Raw genomic sequence first — 19,584 nt, 5'->3', positions numbered from 1 at the left:
GTCTTATTTATTCTGGGGGTTTCCTGGTTAATATGAGAAGAACCCAAATTCCGGGGACAGTATAAATATGATAACCGAGGAGTTGTTAAAATGCAGGTCAGATGTGAGGCTTGTACCTGATAGGCTGTATGCTATGTCTGTTTTGGATTCCTCTCTCTCAGGCATCTTGCTGTCCTTGGCCATGGAATTACGCAGGAAAGCTAATGCTCACAGGAAGCACAAGAAAGAGCTGGTGTGTTCTGTAGGATAGTGATGCAGAAACTATCTTAGGTACATAAATATTCTAACAAGTTTCATCTTGTCACAATAGAGTCATAAAGTTGCTCTGTTCAGTACATGATAATGGCTTTGTAATTCAATTATTGGTAGTATTTGTCTTCTGGGATTTATCTGCCTCAAACTTGGGCAGCCATGTAAAACCCTTTACCATAAATCTCCTAAATGCAGGTTCTGTCCCTGCCCAGGGGCACATCTTGCCATGCTTGTGAAAACCTTGACAGCTTTCTCTAAATTATGGAATTGTTCTGTTGATGTTTTAAGTGCCAAAGCCAACAATAAAAAACAGCAGGACAGGTCCATTTCCTGTTTTTATTCTCTTTAGAGGGAGATAGATCCTGATAGACAAAGTTCCATTCTCTTTTTAGAAGGCTCTTTTCATCCATTTCTCTAACACTTTTTAGAAGCAATTCCTGCAAGTCACAGAAGCCCAGATGGAATGGTTTCTAGATTGTCCTTGAGTCCTGAGATTCTGATGCATAAACACATCAGGCTGGTCACCTACATCTATTAACTACACTTGGTTTTAGGATTTTCCTTTATCCATTCTGCCTTTGTTTTTTACCCAAAAAAAGAGGCAACTTCCCAGTTTGGGGCTCTTCTCTATCATCCTGTATTATCATCCTGAATGTATCATTTTGCATCTTAATAATTATCTGCTAAGACAACCCTCTGTATCCTTTGATTTGAGAAATACCTACCCAGGGCTATCTCATTCCCAACATCCATTCCTCATTTTTACCCATTAAACAAATATTTATTGAGTGCCTATTTCATTCATTACAAAATGCTCATGCTTCCATTTTAATATCTCTTAAATCACTAGATGTCATATGATAAACATAATGTTATAGTTTAATTGACAACATTTTTTGACTGATTCATAAAATAATGGAGCATCTTCATTAGATTAAAATTTGGATTTGATGACATGTGGTATGTGTCAGCACTGCTCTAAGCACTTCAGTGAACAAGGTCTTTAGTCAGTTTCTTCTCATTTTGTGTGTGTGTGGGGGGGTGTATATGTGTGTATCTTTTCTTCTCTTTTCCTCTCTCCCATTGCCATGTTCAAGCATAAGGCATGTTAATATTGGTAAATCCCACATCTCAGTGTATTTTGTTACAGGATATAGAAAAGGAAGTATGACTCAAGCAGAAAGGATTATCATCCAAAAATGAGAATGTGGCATATACAAATTTTATCATCTTTTTGGGGAGATACTTATCATGTTTTAAGTTGTATGGGGGAATTTCATCATGTTAGGTTGAAGCATAATTTTGTTTTTCTTCTTATTTGGAAGGTATAGATGGTTTAAAAATTTGCACAGGTGGCAAGTTTCATGGGGTATATTGAGGTAATTTTATACTGCATCTACTTGACTAACTTGGAACACTACTTTTCAATGACTGTGCATGGTTTCATGCTAGAATTGACCAAACGGAAACATGTGTGATGTTTAGATGACAGGAAAGAAACAGTAGATATTTTCTTCTGAAGGTCATTTTGGTTTAAGGTAATGAGAGGCAGATGCAGAGGGGCTGATAGGTTTACTTTATCCTTGCTCTTCCTTTCCCAAATCCAAGCTACTTTTCCTTCAGACTGCCAGCCTTGTAACCCTAGGCTCCAAACTTGCCTGACTGCAAACTTACAGGGGCACCATCCTTTCATAGGCTAAGGACAAACTCCCTTTACTGTCCTAAGAGAGATCCTGCAAGCCCATTGAGGAAAATGACTGGGTTCCCTATGCCTTTGTAGCCAGGATGTAACTTTTAAAATAACTCAGCTGATGTGAATTGGGAAATAATAAAAATGAGAAGATACAAATAAAATAGGAATCTTAATGTTCCTGATTCTGAACATATTGACAATTCCCACCAAAAATGCCAATTATTAAACTGAATCAAAATGAGATAGTCACATTTAAGAAACATATTAATACCCAATTCTTCCCTGTTCTTTTTGATAGTAGTTATATTTATTCACCAATATGATATGTATTTCACCTGAATTATTCTATTTTAATTCTGACCACAAGTATATTAGGAAGATACTCTTATTTTGATGATTTTACTAATGAATACTGTGAAGCTCCCTGTCCTGTTCCTTGCAAACAGGATTCTAGCCAAGGCATTGACTCAGCACTGTCATTCTTGAACAATACCTGTCATCTCTCATTGACTAAAAGGTAACATTCAAAACTGAACCATGACTGAATGAGCAAGGGAAACTACACACAAAAACATGGTAAAACCCCAGAAGCCCTTGAATTTGTAGTGAGATGTGATCATTCATATCAAGTCAATTTCTTTTAATATAATTTCAAATTAGGAAGCCATAATTATGAAGCCCCTCCTCCTCACGTTCCCCCATCCCATCTTTTACTCTCAGTCATGGCAATGGTTTCCATTCTGTAGTCACAAGAATTCATAGTGGGAATCTAGAGCAATGATTGAATCTCTGTTGTTCAAAGATAGAAAATATGCAGGAAATCATGATAAGGGAACAGGAATAAATGAGGCTACATAATTAATGGATTCACACTGTAGTATGCTTAATTTGTAGGGAAAACTTGCAAAACAAAGGAAAAAAGATTAAGAAGTGGAGGAAGGTGCAAGAGGCTTGGAAGACAGTACTCATGTGGAGATCATTAGTGGGAAAGAAAAACCTATAAAACACTAGGCCTCTCAAGGATAATGAAATGCACTTATCTAACTCTCCTAGTGCAGGTGTGAGAAATGCCCAGCACAGCCCCTGCAATGTGATCTCAGAAATGGTTTGCTGCCTCTGCACCTTGCTTTTTACCAAACCACACATGGTTAGTTTGGAGGGTAGGGGCCTCAGACCCAGCCAAGACTGTATGAAAGGATGCACAAGAAGACAAAATAAAATCCACAGTCCAAAGAAAAGGGGTTCTGTTTTCTTCCCAAGAAATCCATATTCTGAAATTTGTGCAGGAACTGTCATTATCAGCAATCTAATCTAGGGCATACTCTTCCTATGAGAAAGGTCTTCAGTGAAGTCATTCTGTCTGCTTGAATTCCTTTATTGACATGGACCTCATACTCCTTAGAGCAGTCTGTTCAGCTAATAAATAACATAATGCATAGAAAACTGTGCCTCTGCTAGTCTAGAATATTCCTCCTTACAATATATGCTCCAGTGTCTTTGAATTCTAAAATTTTCATGATAGAAAGAAAGAACAGAGGGCACCTAAGATAGCTGCCCAATTTAACAAAAGATGTTTATTTAAGATATACTGCAACCTGTGTGTGCTCATGGGTTCATATGTACATGCATGCATATGTCTGTATGAAAGTGAGGAACATCAGTACTGTGTGTGTGTGTGTGTGTGTGTGTGTGTGTGTGTGTGTGTGTGTAAGTTTCTGCTGATGCAGCTACTCTAACATACAAGGTAGACAGAAAAACGTGAAAGGCAGAATCTTGGCCCTTAGGGGACTTATCTTTTAGCAGGAGAGAGAAAAGAAGAAGTAATAAAAAAGATAGCTTTGGAGAGCATAATAAACACCAAATTACTGGTGGTAATAATGATATTATGTCATTTTTGTTCTCAAAATAAGACCATAAGAAAAAAACTGAAGGTTGGGCAGGTGAAACAGTTTCTTAGGATCACCAAGTTACTAAAGAGTAAAGCTGGGATTTGAACCTGGACTTATTGGTCCTAAACCTATGCTCTTCCTATGAATCACACATACAGGCCTGCAATACATGTTATGATGCATTGCATTTTGTTTGGAACAAAATCACAGTAAAATTCAGAGGAGAAACAGATTCCTCTTGCTCAGAAGAGTAGAAAGAACCAAATAAAGCTCCATGGTAGAAGTAGGCATCGATATAAGGCCAATAAAGTCCAATATTTTGATCCTAATAATGACACAAATTTCACACATATTTGTATAAAAAGACTAAAAACTGTCCTGGCACGTATTAGGTGGCAATAGGCAATCACTGCTAAAATAAATAAGGACATAGTATACCTAGACAGGAATATGTATAAAACTATAGATATGCTCTGCTTCCTGTCCACCAAGAAGTGAAGAACAGCCTCTGTGGTAGGCTCCTGCTGCCATGATGTTCTGTCCAAGTGCATGGGACCAAGCAACCATGGACCGAACCATTTGAAACAAGAACAGTCTGAGGAGACTGGATTCAGTGCCCCACAGTGATAACTCTGTATTTAGGGGTCGGGGGTCCTGGGCCCTCCTGCTCCTGAATGCTTGCTCCTTGGTAACATTGTGATGATTTGTAAATAGGGATGCATCTACTGGGAACCGAAGCTCCAGGATTTAGGGAATGCTCTGAGTGCTGGGCACCCCAGCACCCCAGCACCCAGCAGTGACCCCAGCTGTAGTTTGAACAAGAAGTGGTGGATGTGGAGAATAAAATAATGGTGCTGTTTTTAAAAGGAAAATATCAAATTAAGTTTTCCAGAGTACATCTTGTAAAACTGTGAGCCAGAGTGTCCCCAAGCCTGAGTGATGCACTTCCTGCATCCTTGCAACCTTCTCATGGCACTTTGTCCTCCAGAGGCAGAAAAGCATGGCCCTTCTTATAGGGGTTCTGCCCTGCATTTAGAAAAAGCAATAGGAGTAGTTAAAGGAAGATGGATATCATAGAGACATTGCTTCCTTTCCTCTTTTTTGACCCACAGATCCTAACAGAAGCTCAGAAAGAAAATGCTCTCAACCCCTCCTTCAGGGGTTCCTTCAGGGGTTCCACAGTGTTCCTGTGCTATAACACTGACCTCAACAGGACCCTAGTTCAAAGATCTCCATATTGGACAATTTTATAGCTCTCAGGGACACCTTTTCCAAGAACTTTCCCTTACATCTGAAGTATTACAAAATTATGGGAAAAAACATTTTAAAAGTGGTAAAACAAGCTAAAGAATCAATCCCTCATAAAAATCTTGCTGTTTATCCTTTCAGATATTTTTCATATATATGTATTATATCTATTCCTTGCTTTTCGTTTTAGAAAAATGAACTTTTTCTTTACATAGAGTTGTGTATTTTGCTTCTTTCACTTAAGGTCTTGAAAATTCCAAGTTATCAAATATCCTTTTTCAATATTTTACACACTATTTGGTATTCTGCATTATTATAATTGAGTAAATACTGTACTGTTGGACACTGAAATTGAAAATTATTCTGAAAATTCTTTTGCCATTGACACATTATTCTGTTCTTCCCTATAACATTCTCTTTGTCATGAGTATTCTGATGATTTCACTATTTTCTTGACCACATTGCAGCCCCAACCACTATGTACACAGTTTTGTTTTTTGCATAGACAAACATTGCATTCCCATATTCCTTGGAGGATAACCAAAGACATATAATATATGATATTGATCTCAAAGAATACAATCCTATTTATTTGAAGAAACCTGTAGATATAAAAATTATAGACAGGTCCGTCAATAATAAAGAAGGAGGCAAAGACTTGACTAGGAAAACTGAGGATTCCTCAGGCATTAACATGACATAGGGAGATAAGTGGAAAGCTTTGTCACTATTTCTAGTGTGTTCATGCTAGGGACAGTGGAAGAGGCAGTGACAAATAGTAATAAGAAGGTTGAACTAAGGGGACTTGGAAATTCAATAGTTTAAAAGGAGGTAAGAGTGTGAGTTGAATATAACTCTGAAGTACTAAGAATGGGAAATGAGGAATATAGAAATACAGAAGCCTGTTTCAAAGAAAAATACTTAACAGTAAGCTACCTCACTGGCATTTCACCATAAAATTGGAAGTCGAGTAATAGTGTTAATTTTGAAGTCCTCTGTGGCCTGCTTCATATCTTTAAGGATGAAGCAAAGCCACCCTTTCTTCCTAATATATTACCAATATATATGATTATTTTGATAGACTAGAACTTTACTTTTTTCTTCCCTTTTTTCCGTAACATTATTAGACTTTACCTCATTTCCAGTTTGTGGTACCTGGGAGAGGAAAAAATGCAGAGGTCCAGCTTCTTGTTATTGAGTCCACTAAATTCATCTGAGAAAAGGAAAAGGAGTTACAACCATCTCATGCCATACATTCCAAGTCCCTTTGATGTGTTTGTTGAATGGTCAGTATATCTGAATGAGGAAGAGGAAGGGCTATGGTGACATAGTGTATATAAAGCACACCAACTAAGAAACAATAGAAATGAGGAAGGGTCCCTGAAATTGGCTCAATAGCAATACTCAACAAGGACTCAAGAATGAATGGTAGTGATATGAGTCAGAATCAGAGAGAAAGTGTTTTTATTTGCCAGGGTGTTTTCTACCCATAGACAGGTGTATGACTGAAGGCTTACAGGATTGCCTCTTTCCTAAAGACTTGACACCTGAAGCTAGAGGAGATAATCCCAGGTAGGAACAATAAGCCCAGAATACAGGATATTGGCTACTGTAGGATTTCTAAGTAAGAAGAGAAATTCAGAAAAGTTTTATTGGTCCAAGCATCATGAGGATCTCCAAGGTGTGCTTGGGATCAAATTATAGTATGGAGGAATAATCACAGGTTCTTTAGCCAGACATAACTAGGTCTAAATTCTATCACTATTACCTACTATTGTATGACATTAGTAAAAGTTATTTAACATCTATGGGATTTTGTTTTTATATTTACTTTTGTATTTATCTCTCATCTGAAATGAGAATTAAAACATGTATAGATAATGGGCACCTCTTGTTGATGTCTTCCCCTTTCTTTGGTAAAAGCAGCTCAGTATTTCTGGGACATCATGGTGCCTTACTCTCTGTTGATGTAGTTTACTAACATTGAATCTATCCCCAGGTCTGTCTATGGGCATGTTTCCTAATCAGGCCCATAAGATTTAATTCCAGTAGTTTCACTGGAAGAAGTAAGAAGGTATTTTCTTTTCTTAGAAAATGTAAGAGGGTTCCTTTTTCCCTGCATCCTCGCCAACACCTGTTTATTGCGGCACTATTCACAATAGCCAAGTTATGGAAACAGCCAAGATGCCCCACCACTGACGAATGGATTAAGAAAATGTGGTATCTATACACAATGGAATTTTATACAGCCATGAAGAAGAACGAAATGTTATCATTTGCTGGTAAATGGATGGAATTGGAGAACATCATTCTCAGTGAGGTTAGCCTGGCCCAAAAGACCAAAAATCGTATGTTCTCCCTCATATGTGGACATTAGATCAAGGGCAAACACAACAGTGGGATTGGACTTTGAGCACATGATAAAAGCGAGAGCACACAAGGGAGGGGTGAGGATAGGTAAGACACCTAAAAAGTTAGCTAGCATTTGTTGCCCTTAACGCAGAGAAACTAACGCAGATACCTTAAAAGCAACTGAGGCCAATAGGAAAAGGGAACCAGAACTAGAGAAAAGGTTAGATCAAAAAGAATTAACCTAGAAGGTAACACACATGCACAGGAAATCAATTTGAGTCAATGCCCAGGATAGCTATCCTTATCTCAACCAGCAAAAACCCTTGTTCCTTCCTATTATTGCTTATACTCTCTCTACAACAAAATTAGAAATAAGGGCAAAATAGTTTCTGCTGGGTATTGAGGGGGTGGAGGGGAGAGGGAGGGGGTGGAATGGGTTGTAAGGGAGGGGTGGGGGCAGGGGGTAGAAATGAACCAAGCCTTGTATGCACATATGAATAATAAAAGAAAAAAAAAAAAGAAAATGTAAGCTGCCAGAGGCCACTTGCAAGAGAGAATCTTCTTGAGAATTAAGTTAGCACAGAAAGGTGGGTGAGGGGGCTGGCTGATGGAGAGAGAATAAAATCTTAATGAGCCTCTGGATTTGGTGGAGTATAGATAAAGCTAGACAATCTGATGTTTCAGATCTATGTGCCAACATAGCTTTAATTTCCTTTTTCTTAAAACTGGTTCCATTTTTTCCTATTATACGTCTTAACAGAGTCTTGACCAAGAAACTATTTTTCAGTATTGATTTGAGGACTGATATAAATAATGCACACAAAATACTTAGCACTAAGTTTGATACACAGTAAATGTTCAACAAGTGGAATTTGTTGTTAAAGATGTGAAATAGGAAGCCATTCATACTGGTTGGCATTAAACTATGGGAAACAATGAGAATGTGTGTACATATTTGAACACATTAAGTATGGAGTTGTAAGTTATCTCTTTGCCATGTAATATAGTTATTATTTGCATGTTAGCACATATCATTGAAACAAGGTTGGTATTTCAAAATAATAAATGATCATGGTTCAGCTAACTCTTAACTTTCCATATGGAAATTAGTCACAGAACATACACAATCACTGTGTAACTGTCCACATTTTTTAGCCAGTGTCATGTATATTAGACCAACATAATCAAAAAGGTAATTTTAAGCTTATTTTTAATTAAGTGAAATAGTCCTAATATTTTCTATACAGACTTAATAGATTGCTGGATAGTTTATAATGAGAACTATTTTTCATTGCTTTTTCTAAACTTAACTCATATCCCAGCAAACCATGTTTTTAAACCTCTAATAGAGAATTTGGCTATTGGTAGAAGCGTCACTTATTCAAGGCCTATGGGTACCACCACCTTCTAACTCCATGTTTTTCTTCAATGTCAAATTAGCACTATGGCTTTTACTTATTAAACTCTTAAGTTAAAATAAAGATTACATCATGTTAGATCTCAAACGAGTCTTTTCCCTTCTTTTATTTAGGGTTGGAAGTGGGAAATACATTTTGAATTTTGGTTCAATCTTTACTAGTGCTACCAAGGGCCACAAAACCAAATGGACTGTTTCAAAACCTGGTTTTTATATGTTTCCTATGTTAAATAGACTATATTACTTTTCAAATTCATTAAAATGGGGATAATAATCACTACCTCACAACGGTGTTATGAGGGTGATTTATTTGGGTCCACAGATCATTATAGTTACTTAACAAACACATACCACCTATGGAACTTTATCTTGCTGACACTCAGATCTCCCATCTTCATTTTTCCCATCCTCCCTTCTTTAACAACAGTGTTTTTTGTTTGTTTGTTTTTACAACTCTATGTTCCTATTTAGGAGTCACATACCTTCCAATCATGAATCATGAAGTTTGATTAGATCTTGAATCCACCCACCATTTCAGTTCCCAGGGTAGATATGTTCTGATGTCCACAAGTAATGTATCATGTTCTATGTCTCTGATCCAAGCCAGGTAGCCCAGATTCAATCTTAAAAAATAGAGCATGCCAAGCTTGGTGATGCCACTTCTGAGTTGTTAGATTAGAAGCCTAGCATCTATCCATGCCACAAAATGGGGAAAGCCATGCTGGGCATGAAACCCACACACCAACACAGGGAAAAAAAGAGATTAATAGAGATAAAAAGTCAGTCATTATTAATAATGCCAGCAGGCACTTGACACCATTCTTGAGCAAGTACAAGTGATTTAATTTCATAATCCCTTATTTAGTAACTCAGACTTCAGTGCTCCTAAGGCCCTTAATCTCCAGGCTGTTCTGTCTCCCAATATCATGCATTTCTCACATAGGAAAGAACAAGACCAGGAATGCTGTTGGTTAAATAAAAAGGACATTAAGGATAATATTGTGCAAGATGCATTTTATTTGATGCCCTATGTCAACTTTGAAAACAATCTGAACTCCTTAGAAGAAAGTTTGTATTTTTAGTAGTATGGTAGTATTAATAGCAATCATAATCATAAGCCAAGAGTAAGATGCTACATCCCATAATTATTTTACAATGGCCACTGATTGCTTCTGGAGTGGCATGAGTACTGCCACATAAAATAAAGACAATTCTGAAGTGTGCTAGGTGATGTGGAAAAGCTATGATTTCATCTTCATTTTTTTTAAAATGGAAAGTGCTTTGCTATTACCCATAGTCACTGAATGGTTCAATTTAGTGCTAGAGAAATCCCTTTGAGTCCCAACCACACCTCCACAGCCAGGCTCCAAGCAGCAATGATGAAAAGGAGTTTCTTCTAATTAAGCTTGTTGAAAAATCTTAAATAGCCTCATAGTTTCTATGTACTTTGAAGCAACTGGCTTCCAGCGGTGACTCTAATAATAAACATTGCTTTGATTGACAACTTTTCTGCTAGCCTCAGAAAGTAGCTCTGAGTCAGAAAATACAGACCATGTGAGCAGAGATCAGGAGACTTTCATCAATAGCCATGGCACTGTACAGTTACAGCATCTCATGCCTTCTCTGGAAAAGCTATCAAGCTTAAAGAATTCATTGGGGCCACTTACCAAGCCCACTTGGAGAGATACATAGGCAGGCACTATGGCCAAAAGACCTTTGAGTTTTCTCCACTCGTCTGTCTGAACAGGCTAGATTTTCAGGGCACACAGCTCTGGCCTGGAGAAGAAAGCCAAAGGGCAAAAGCAATAATGTCCATTGATTTAGTAGAGCACAGACTTTGGAAATAGCCTGTATTTAAACCCCAAATGTGACACTTTCCAGCTGTATGACCTTGGCCAAATTAATTAACCCCTATGTGCCATGGATTTCCCATCTGTTAATGATGGTAATGAACAGCTTCTTTCTGAAGATTATTATGAGGATTAAGTAGCTTAAGTCTGAATAACACTTCTCTCACTGCTTGATTGGGAAAGATGTGTCTCTCTTCCCCTAAAGGAAGAGGGATGAAGTTTTATTTATTCTACTTAACAGACAGATTAATTAGAATTCATGCACAATAATGTGTTCTGCTTTTATAAAGATGCTAATTTTATGACGTTTGGCTACCAGGACTTTGCTAATCAAACTTTCAGATAGAAGATCCCTCTTCAAGGAATAGATAAGGAAGGACAGTAACTAGAATGGGTGAAGCAGGAATGAGGCCACTCACCTTACAGTAATGCCATGTGGAGCCAGGGGCAATACTCATGCCTATAATCCCAGCTACTTGAGAAACAGAAATAGAAGGAATACGGTTCAAGGACAGTCTGGGCAAAAAGTTAATGAGACTCTATCTCAAACAACAGGTCAAGCATGGTGGCACACATCTATCCAGGAGGCTGAGGTAGAAGGATAGAGGTCTCACGCCAAGCAAAAGTAGGAGATCCTACCTGAAAAATAACTAAAAGCAAAAAGCTCTGGGAGCATGACTCAAGGTGAGTCTCTGCTTAGCAAGTTAAGGCCCTGAGTTCAAACCCCAGTACCACCAAAGTAATAATAGTAACCACAACAATAAAGTAATAATGTCAAAGACCTCCAGTGAGCTAGAAAACATTGTGGCCAAGCGCAGGTGGCTCATGCCTGTAATCCTAGCTACTCAGGAGGCAGAGAACAGGAGGATTGCAGTTCGAAGCCAGCCTGGGCAAACAATTCAGGAGACCCTATGTACAAAAAAATGGTGAAGTGGTTCAAGGCGTAGACCCTGAGTTCAAAGCCCAATATCACACAAAAAAAGAAAGCATTGTGTATCATGCACTATTTATATGCAAAACACTCAAACACTCTAAATACTCTCATCTCAATTCCTTTTCTTTGTTCATCTTTTTTAGGTGATGTTTTTCTTTTTCTTTTTTTTTTCCTATTGCCAGGAAGAAAAGTCTGCCAGTCTTCTGAATTACTACTGTCTACTATCTAGTCCTGGGTACCACGTACAGGTACAGGTATTTGTAATCACTTGGAGGCCTGACTTGAGAAACCATTGGTTCCCCATAACTTTCTTATTGGCAGAACATCTATATCATTTCCAGGATAAAGGGGAATATTCATTTATTTCTGTCATTTATTTATTTTGAGGCCTTTCTATGCACATATAACACTAAAAAAGGAAAGAAAAGACATGAGCTCTCCTCTTTTAAAATTTGCCTCTATAAGTTTTAGACAAAATACATAGACATGAAAGTGTTTGTGAATAAGGTATAAAATGAGCAAAAGAGGAAAAAATGCTGATACAAGCAAGAAGGGAGAGTGAGGAAGGGGACCATTTGAATTTCTGGACGTAGGTCCATTTGGGATTTGAAATCAAGTCTCAGGTTACTCTTAGTAAGAGCAACAGCCAGAACAGATTTGAGTAAGTTTCCATATAACAAAATCCTTCTTCAGTACGGAATATATTATTGGGCTGGAGGCATTGCTCAAGTGGTAGAGTGCTTGCCTAGCAAGTGCAAAGTCCTAAGTTAAATCACCAGTAATGCCACACACACACAAAAAGGTATCATTATTATAGGAGAAGAAACGATGCCATACAGAAGTCTCATGAGTATTTTGAGTTGGTTTGTTTGCAAATGGCTTGTCTTTAAATTTTTCAGGCAGTTTCATTCCATCTTTAACAGATTTCACTAATCTGACTTTCACCTCCCACAGGAATTTGAGGGCAGTGTTTGAAAATGAGAAAGATAAAAATGCATTCCTCTTAGTTTATATAGAAGTGAGAGAATTGGAGTGGAGGTGGGAAGCCATTATGTGCCTTCCAGGCTGGTGAGAGGCAGTAGGATTTCAAGAGTAAGTGACTTCATGAAAATAAAGGGACTATACCTTTACTGCCCTCATTGCAGGAAGCTCATTGGCTCCTAAAAGATGATCCCTGCCCTGAGTAAGGCATATGTAAGCTCTTGTATGAGCTAGTTCTTTGTAGCACTATTTATAGTAGCAAAAAATCTACACGTTTTTTTCCCACAGACAGAATAGATAATTTAGAGTGCAGTAAATTACACTTTTTGGCAGAGGTTAGAATGTAAATTCAAAAGGTATTAATAAGTAATATCAAAATTACATTAGAAGATTCCAAACTTTGTTCTTACTTTGCTAAGATTTAGTCTCTTGAAATTACATAGGCCAAAATTAACTTCTGTTATTTCCCTTATTTTCAAGTTTAGGCACCCACTCCTATAGACAGAGGCCACCTCTAATTTAATTAGGGGATGATTAACAAAACCAAAGAATATTATTTTCTTTGCTTCCTGTTTTCTCTTGTTCTCTCTCCCCCATCTTCTTCTTCTTCCTCCAATATTTCGATTTTTCCACATACATATCTCACCAACATACACAGTTTATTGTTTATATTAAATAGATGTTAAGATTTACCTGTACTCTATAATTGTTAGAGTAAAATGATATGTAACTATTTAAAGCAGGATGATATATGCATACTACTGGCATACTCAAAAAGATATAGACAAGTGTACATAACTAACATTTATGCAAATGTTAATATCTATATGTAATATGTTATGGACCAAATGTTTGTGTCCTTCCAAAATTCATAAGTTAAAGCACTAATATCTAATGTTAAGATGATATTTGAAGGCACAGCATCAGAAGATAATTAGATTTAGATAAAGTCATAAGAGTGAGGTCCCCACTAGGAAATTAATGTCCTTATAAAATAGGAAAAGAGACCCAAACTCTCTTTCTTTCTACCAAGTGAGGATAAAACCAAAAGGAAACCAAATCTACTGACATCTTGATCTGAGCTTCCCAGGACCCAGCCTCAGGTGGATAAATATCTGTTGTTAGGTTGCAAGTCTAATGCATTTTATTATAGCAGCATGAACAAAGCAAGACTATATATGTATAAATGTTTGGTAATTTGCAGAATATTTTTAGAAGGCTTAGTAAGAAACTAGGACTGCTAGTTGTAACCCACATGACAAGGAGAAGGTCTAGAAGACCTAAAATCAGGAATAAGAGGAAGATCTACTTTCAGACTAAATAACACCCATTCATTTATACTGAAAATTTCACTTGAGTAAGCAATTTATGTGTATAAATATTTCTACTATTACTAATAAAAATTACTATTAATTTCTTTAAAACTGTCTCACAGGTTTATCAAAATATAAAAGTAACATTTACAACACCACTGTAGTTCATTAAGCTCAATGAAGAAATTTGTGACATACTTTTAAAATTCCCTTAAAAAGTGTTTGCTGCTCCAGTGTCATGTCTTACTCTTTGGGAAGAGGAGATTCAAATGCTCATTTATTATGTAGTGTCTGCATGTGCTAGAAGCTAAGGAGACACTCACCAGTAAAACCTGTTTGGTACCACTCCTTCCTGGATAAGCTGCCATCTTCTCCCAAATTCAGCAGAGCTGTATAACTGTAGAGATAAGAAATTAATTAGCTCCATGGCCCTATGACAAATGGAATTCACAAACACCAGTTCTTTAAATCAATAATAATAATACCTGCCATTTATAGAGCACCTGCCACTTGACAGGTGAGCACTCCATTTATATCATCTCTATTTCTCATCTGAATTCTTCAAGGGAGAGATTAAGATCTCCATTTTATAAATAAGGAAACTGAGATTCTAAGGATTAGCTGATTTGTTGGAAATCACATGCCTCATCGATAGTACAGTGAGCTGGAAGTTATACACTGTTTTGCCCGGTGACAAAGTCTTCTGTCCTACTTGACTTGGCATGAGCAGAGCATTGTAGAAAGTATAGAGTAAAATCTAGAATTATCTCTGGAACACTGCACAGTGTAATGTGGCCCTGACTAAAAACAATGAGGAACATATGCGATAGCCAATGATAAAGAAATGGAGAGGAGTCAGGAGTCAGGAGTCTACCAGGGATGCTTCACAGATGTTATAGAAAACCACTTGAAACCTAAACAAGCGACAGGATTCAAATTGATAAAAATGACATTATTCCAAAAACGAACAACGTGGGTCAAAATTGTGAGATAGACAGGGGCAAGACAAGAATAAACCTGACTTATCTAAAAAAAAAAAAGTATAGATGAATACGTCTAGGGCAACTAGAAAGAAAGTTAAGGAGAATAGAATTGATTCTGTAGACTTCGAGGAGCCAATGCTAGGCTCTGTAAAAGTAAGCAAAGGAAACTCAAGGTACAAAACAGCAGTCCACATTGACCAAGCTCTTTCTAAAATCCATGAACTGTTTCATGCATTATGTCACTTATCCCACACACCATCCACATGATACATGTTTTTATGGCCATTTAATAGATGGCTACACAGTTAGTCAGATTTCATATCTATTTGCTATACTACTTTAGTGTTCTCCATGGGAAACTACAAAGAATCACTGCTCATGAGGAGGGGAATGACTCTCCATACACTCTATTCCTCCAACTATCTTTTTTTTTTTCTGTGACTTTTTCCTGACTGCTTCTTGTCATTACTTTTCTGATAAAATCAGGTCATCTATGACCTTCTTCTGTCCCCAAAGTGTCCTTTGATGGCAGCCAAGAGAATCTTATTCTAGGTACTCTGGTTACCATGGGCACTTGGCTACTGATTTGAAAAGTATCATTTGGAACATCTCCTGTCTGCCATGCGCCTGGTCTGAAACCCACCTGCCCCTCAAAATTCCACCACGGCATTTGTCAACTCCTGTTCTGAATGGATGGTGAGTCACTCTGCAGTGAGCACAATGATCACCCTGACTTCTCTCTCCCTAGCCAGAACACATAATGAAGGGCCTAAGGACTAACTGAGCGATTCACCAAGGCTGTCCACATTCTGGGCATGTCCAAGGAACAACTCATCTCTTGTGAATGTTTCCTGACACTTGAAAGAACCTGTTATGACACTGTGTCCATTTGATCAAAACACATCCTGAATCCCAAAATGGATGAACTTGGCTGCTAAAGCAAGCAGTTCAATTGGCTCCAACAGTATTTGAGCATCCAACCAGGGAGAATTTGTAACTTTTTATTTCAAAATATTTTTAAACAATTTTTCCTTTGCCTATTGCCGAAGTTTGGATCTTGAATGACTCCAAAATCCCCTCTTTTAAGGGCTTGGTCCCAGTGTGGTACTGGAACCTTTGAGCAGTAGGGCACTGAAGGAGGTCCTTAGGTCACTGACAGCATGCTCTGAAGGTGATTGTGGGATCCTGGCCCTTTCTTTCTCTTTTATGTTTCTGGACAATAAGGTGAATAGTTTTACTCTGCCACACTCTCCTATCACGATGTGTTGCCTCACCATGGGCCCAAAGCAAAACAGCCAACTCATCATAGATTCAAATAAACCCTTTTGTTTATAAACCTATTATCTCAGTTATTTTTTATAAACACAGGAAGCTGACCAACATACCCATCATGTCTGAGAGAAAAAAAAATTTTCCTAGAAATACTTCATGTTTGATATATTTCAAGAGTACCAAGGAGAGAGAGGGAGATAGTTCCCCTCATGGAGATAAGGGAGGATGGAGCAACTCATCACTCCTTCTTGACTCAGATCCCATGCAGCTAGTGTATGTACTTTGTGGTTCTTGTTCCCTGCATGCCCACAATATCTCACATTTTAACACATAACAACAGCAAGTGGCTAACCTTCCTCTTCACTTTCTCTACTTATTGTCTAAACCCAGAACCATACTTCTTTGATGAACATAGAGAGAACAGAGTTCACACCATTGTGGTGTGCCTATGTCTATATGCAAATATATGTTGCTATCTATATTTTTATACCAAGATTAATGTATTATAACAGAGTCAAGATGGATCAAAATAAAAATCCTGTGTGTGAAGGCTGGACTAACATAGGTCCTATAAGACTCATATATTAACACTACGCCATGGGAGTGCCATCACTGTTCCCACTGAGAAATCATTGCTGTGAAGAATTGCTGGGTGCCAGCATCTGTTGCTTTTTGGTTTTTCTGAATCTTTTAAAACTTATCCCCTAGGCTCAGATTCAAGCCTGTGAACTACTCAGGTATGTCCCATGATATTTGTTTATATCTTCAAAAGGCTGCTTTGTTATTTGTGAGTCTTTGGAGATCCCTCAAGCAGTGGATATACAAACCAATCCAATAAACCAAGTTTCTCTCATTCAGACATTCTTTTCAATTCCATCTCTGGGAAAGTCACACTTTGGTCTTGGTGGACTGGCCTTCTCACCTTCTCGCCTTCCCACTCTCACATGGGCACACTCCCCTACTGTGCTTTCACTGATGCTACCCACTCTGTTGAAAGCTGCTTCAGGGCTTTCCTACCTCAGTGCCAGTCCTCCTTTCTGGCCCATATCAAAGGTCACTTCTCTGTAAACCTTTCCCTACTCACTAAGATTCCCACTGGCATCCTCTCTAATGATTTATGGTACAAGAACTCATATTATCTAACTACTGACCACATATCTATATTTAACTTTTTGGTAGTTTTTCCAGAGCATCTTCTAAAATGGGAATTCAGAAACTCCTTTCTATTTATAATCACTCCAAAATATCTGAGACTATTTCCTGTTTCTTTAATGATATTACAAAGTTTTAAGATGAGCCCCATCTACAGGTACCTAGAACATAGAAAGTTATCAAGGGAAAAAGTACTGATTTTGCAAAATCAAATCCCCTATTTATGAGAATCTACATAGTAAAGAGCTAGGCTTCCCAATAGATTGAAACTGGTAATTTAATAGAGGAATGCATTTTGCTTCCATGGATACATAGCTAGAGGCCAGCCTCTTAAAAGAAAATCTATAAATATCTGTACATTTGAAACTCTCAAGGATTTGCAAGTGGGGTCTTGAATACTTACCCTGAGAAAAGTTGCTTTCTAAAGCCCACCTACTATTTCAAACATTTTCTCCCTAAGAAGTTAATTGTCCAGCCCATGTTCTACCAAGAAAGGGAGAAAACAACAACTCTCAGCCATTCAAGTTAATGTGTTAATTAAACCTACAGAGTCTGACAGCAAAGTTCTCCCGCACAAAGAAGGGAATGGTATCAAAGCATTTTACCCACTGATTCCGTTTCAGCTGCCAATGGAAGGCTTTTCCTGGAGAACAAGTCTATGTCCTTTAATAAAATTCATAGTATTGGCAGCACCTAAATAAGATTTATTTCCCTCTCTGTCTGTCTCCAGCTCCAAGGTTTCTTTTGACTGTCAGAACACAGAACTGAGAACTATCATTACTATCTGTCACATCAGAGAAAACAGCAGCAGCTTTCTCCAGCAGCGCCAAGCCTACAGAAAAAGAATTGGGAGAGAAAGAAAGAACATTTGAGCGAGTTTTAGGAGGGCAGTGTTCATCTACCCAGAAACGCCACTCTTAGACAGAAGTTGTTTTTCCTCTGCCACCATTGGTACAAAATATGATGAAAGACTAGAAGGAGCAGAAATTTTGGAAAGGGACCACAGAGAATTATGATTAACTATGAATGCAAGACAGAAAATCCTTCCTGTCTAAAATCATTCTACAATATCTGAGACTACTTGCTTGCCTTAATAAATATAATTTAATGAGCACAAACCTAACAGTCCTTCCATCTGAAGATCTGTTAGCAGCCTCAGGGCCTAACCCTCCACACTGTCAATATGCTGGTCTAGGGGTGTCAACTCTTCTCTTCCCTGCCATATTCCTCTCCTGCGTATTAAAAGAAAAATGTCACATTGCCTTGTTTTCTTGTTGTCTGTCTTTGTCTACTATAAAAAGGGTGCAGATAAAAATACACTTAATTGTAAAAGATGTAATTTCAAGGGTTAGTTTTGTTGTGAGCTGGGGACCTACTGGCACCATGGCGCCCTCCTCAGGCATCATGGAGTGCTGCAAGTTGATGGGCACCAGGTAGGGATAACAGAGGAATGTCCCAGGGGTGTCAAATACCTAGGGTGTGCTGATTTAACAGCAAAATGATGGGGTGAGAGAAGGAGAGTATAGCAACAGTGGTTACCTATTGTCATTTTCCACCATTTACCAAATTTCTATTGGTTAAATCAATACGAAGAATAACACCTTTATACAAACAGAAGGGAAATTCAACTTCCTTGTCTTGATGCAAAAGTTTGCAATTGTAAGTCTTTAATATTCTTAAATTAGATTAGGATATATTCTCTTTACAGATTGTTAGGTATACAAAAATCGTATGTTCTCCCTCATATGTGGACATTAGATCAAGGGCAAACACAACAAGGGGATTGGACTTTGAGCACATGATAAAAGCGAGAGCACACAAGGGAGGGGTGAGGATAGGTAAGACACCTAAAAAATTAGCTAGCATTTGTTGCCCTTAACGCAGAGAAACTAAAGCAGATACCTTAAAAGCAACTGAGGCCAATAGGAAAAGGGGACCAGGAACTAGAGAAAAGGTGAGATCAAAAAGAATTAACCTAGAAGGTAACACACACGCACAGGAAATTAATGTGAGTCAACTCCCTGTATAGCTATCCTTATCTCAACCAGCAAAAACCCTTGTTCCTTCCTATTATTGCCTATACTCTCTCTTCAACAAAATTAGAGATAAGGGCAAAATAGTTTCTGCTGGGTATTGAGGGGGTGGGGGGGAGAGAGAGGAGGTGCAGTGGGTGGTAAGGGAGGGGGTGGGGGCAGGGGGGAGAAATGAACCAAGCCTTGTATGCACATATGAATAATAAAACAATAAA

At 38.0% G+C, this 19,584-nt stretch overlaps 1 protein-coding gene across 5 annotated transcripts in view; it reads right to left on the bottom strand.

Annotated features, from left to right (window-relative positions):
• The window catches only part of Sorcs1 (sortilin related VPS10 domain containing receptor 1), a 484,666-nt gene that overhangs the window by 153,407 nt on the left and 311,675 nt on the right, over positions 1–19,584 (bottom strand). For all 5 annotated transcript variants that reach the window (XM_074078345.1, XM_074078344.1, XM_074078347.1 and 2 more), the window contains exon 5: positions 14,253–14,326. In XM_074078345.1, coding sequence (XP_073934446.1) covers positions 14,253–14,326 — 74 coding nt within the window. The remainder of the gene's footprint in view (positions 1–14,252; positions 14,327–19,584) is intronic.

The sequence above is a fragment of the Castor canadensis genome, chromosome 7 (assembly GCF_047511655.1).
Source record: "Castor canadensis chromosome 7, mCasCan1.hap1v2, whole genome shotgun sequence".
Classification (NCBI taxonomy): Eukaryota; Metazoa; Chordata; class Mammalia; order Rodentia; family Castoridae; genus Castor; species Castor canadensis.
Note: the sequence above shows the minus strand (reverse complement) of the source record. Positions and strands in the feature narration are given on the sequence as shown.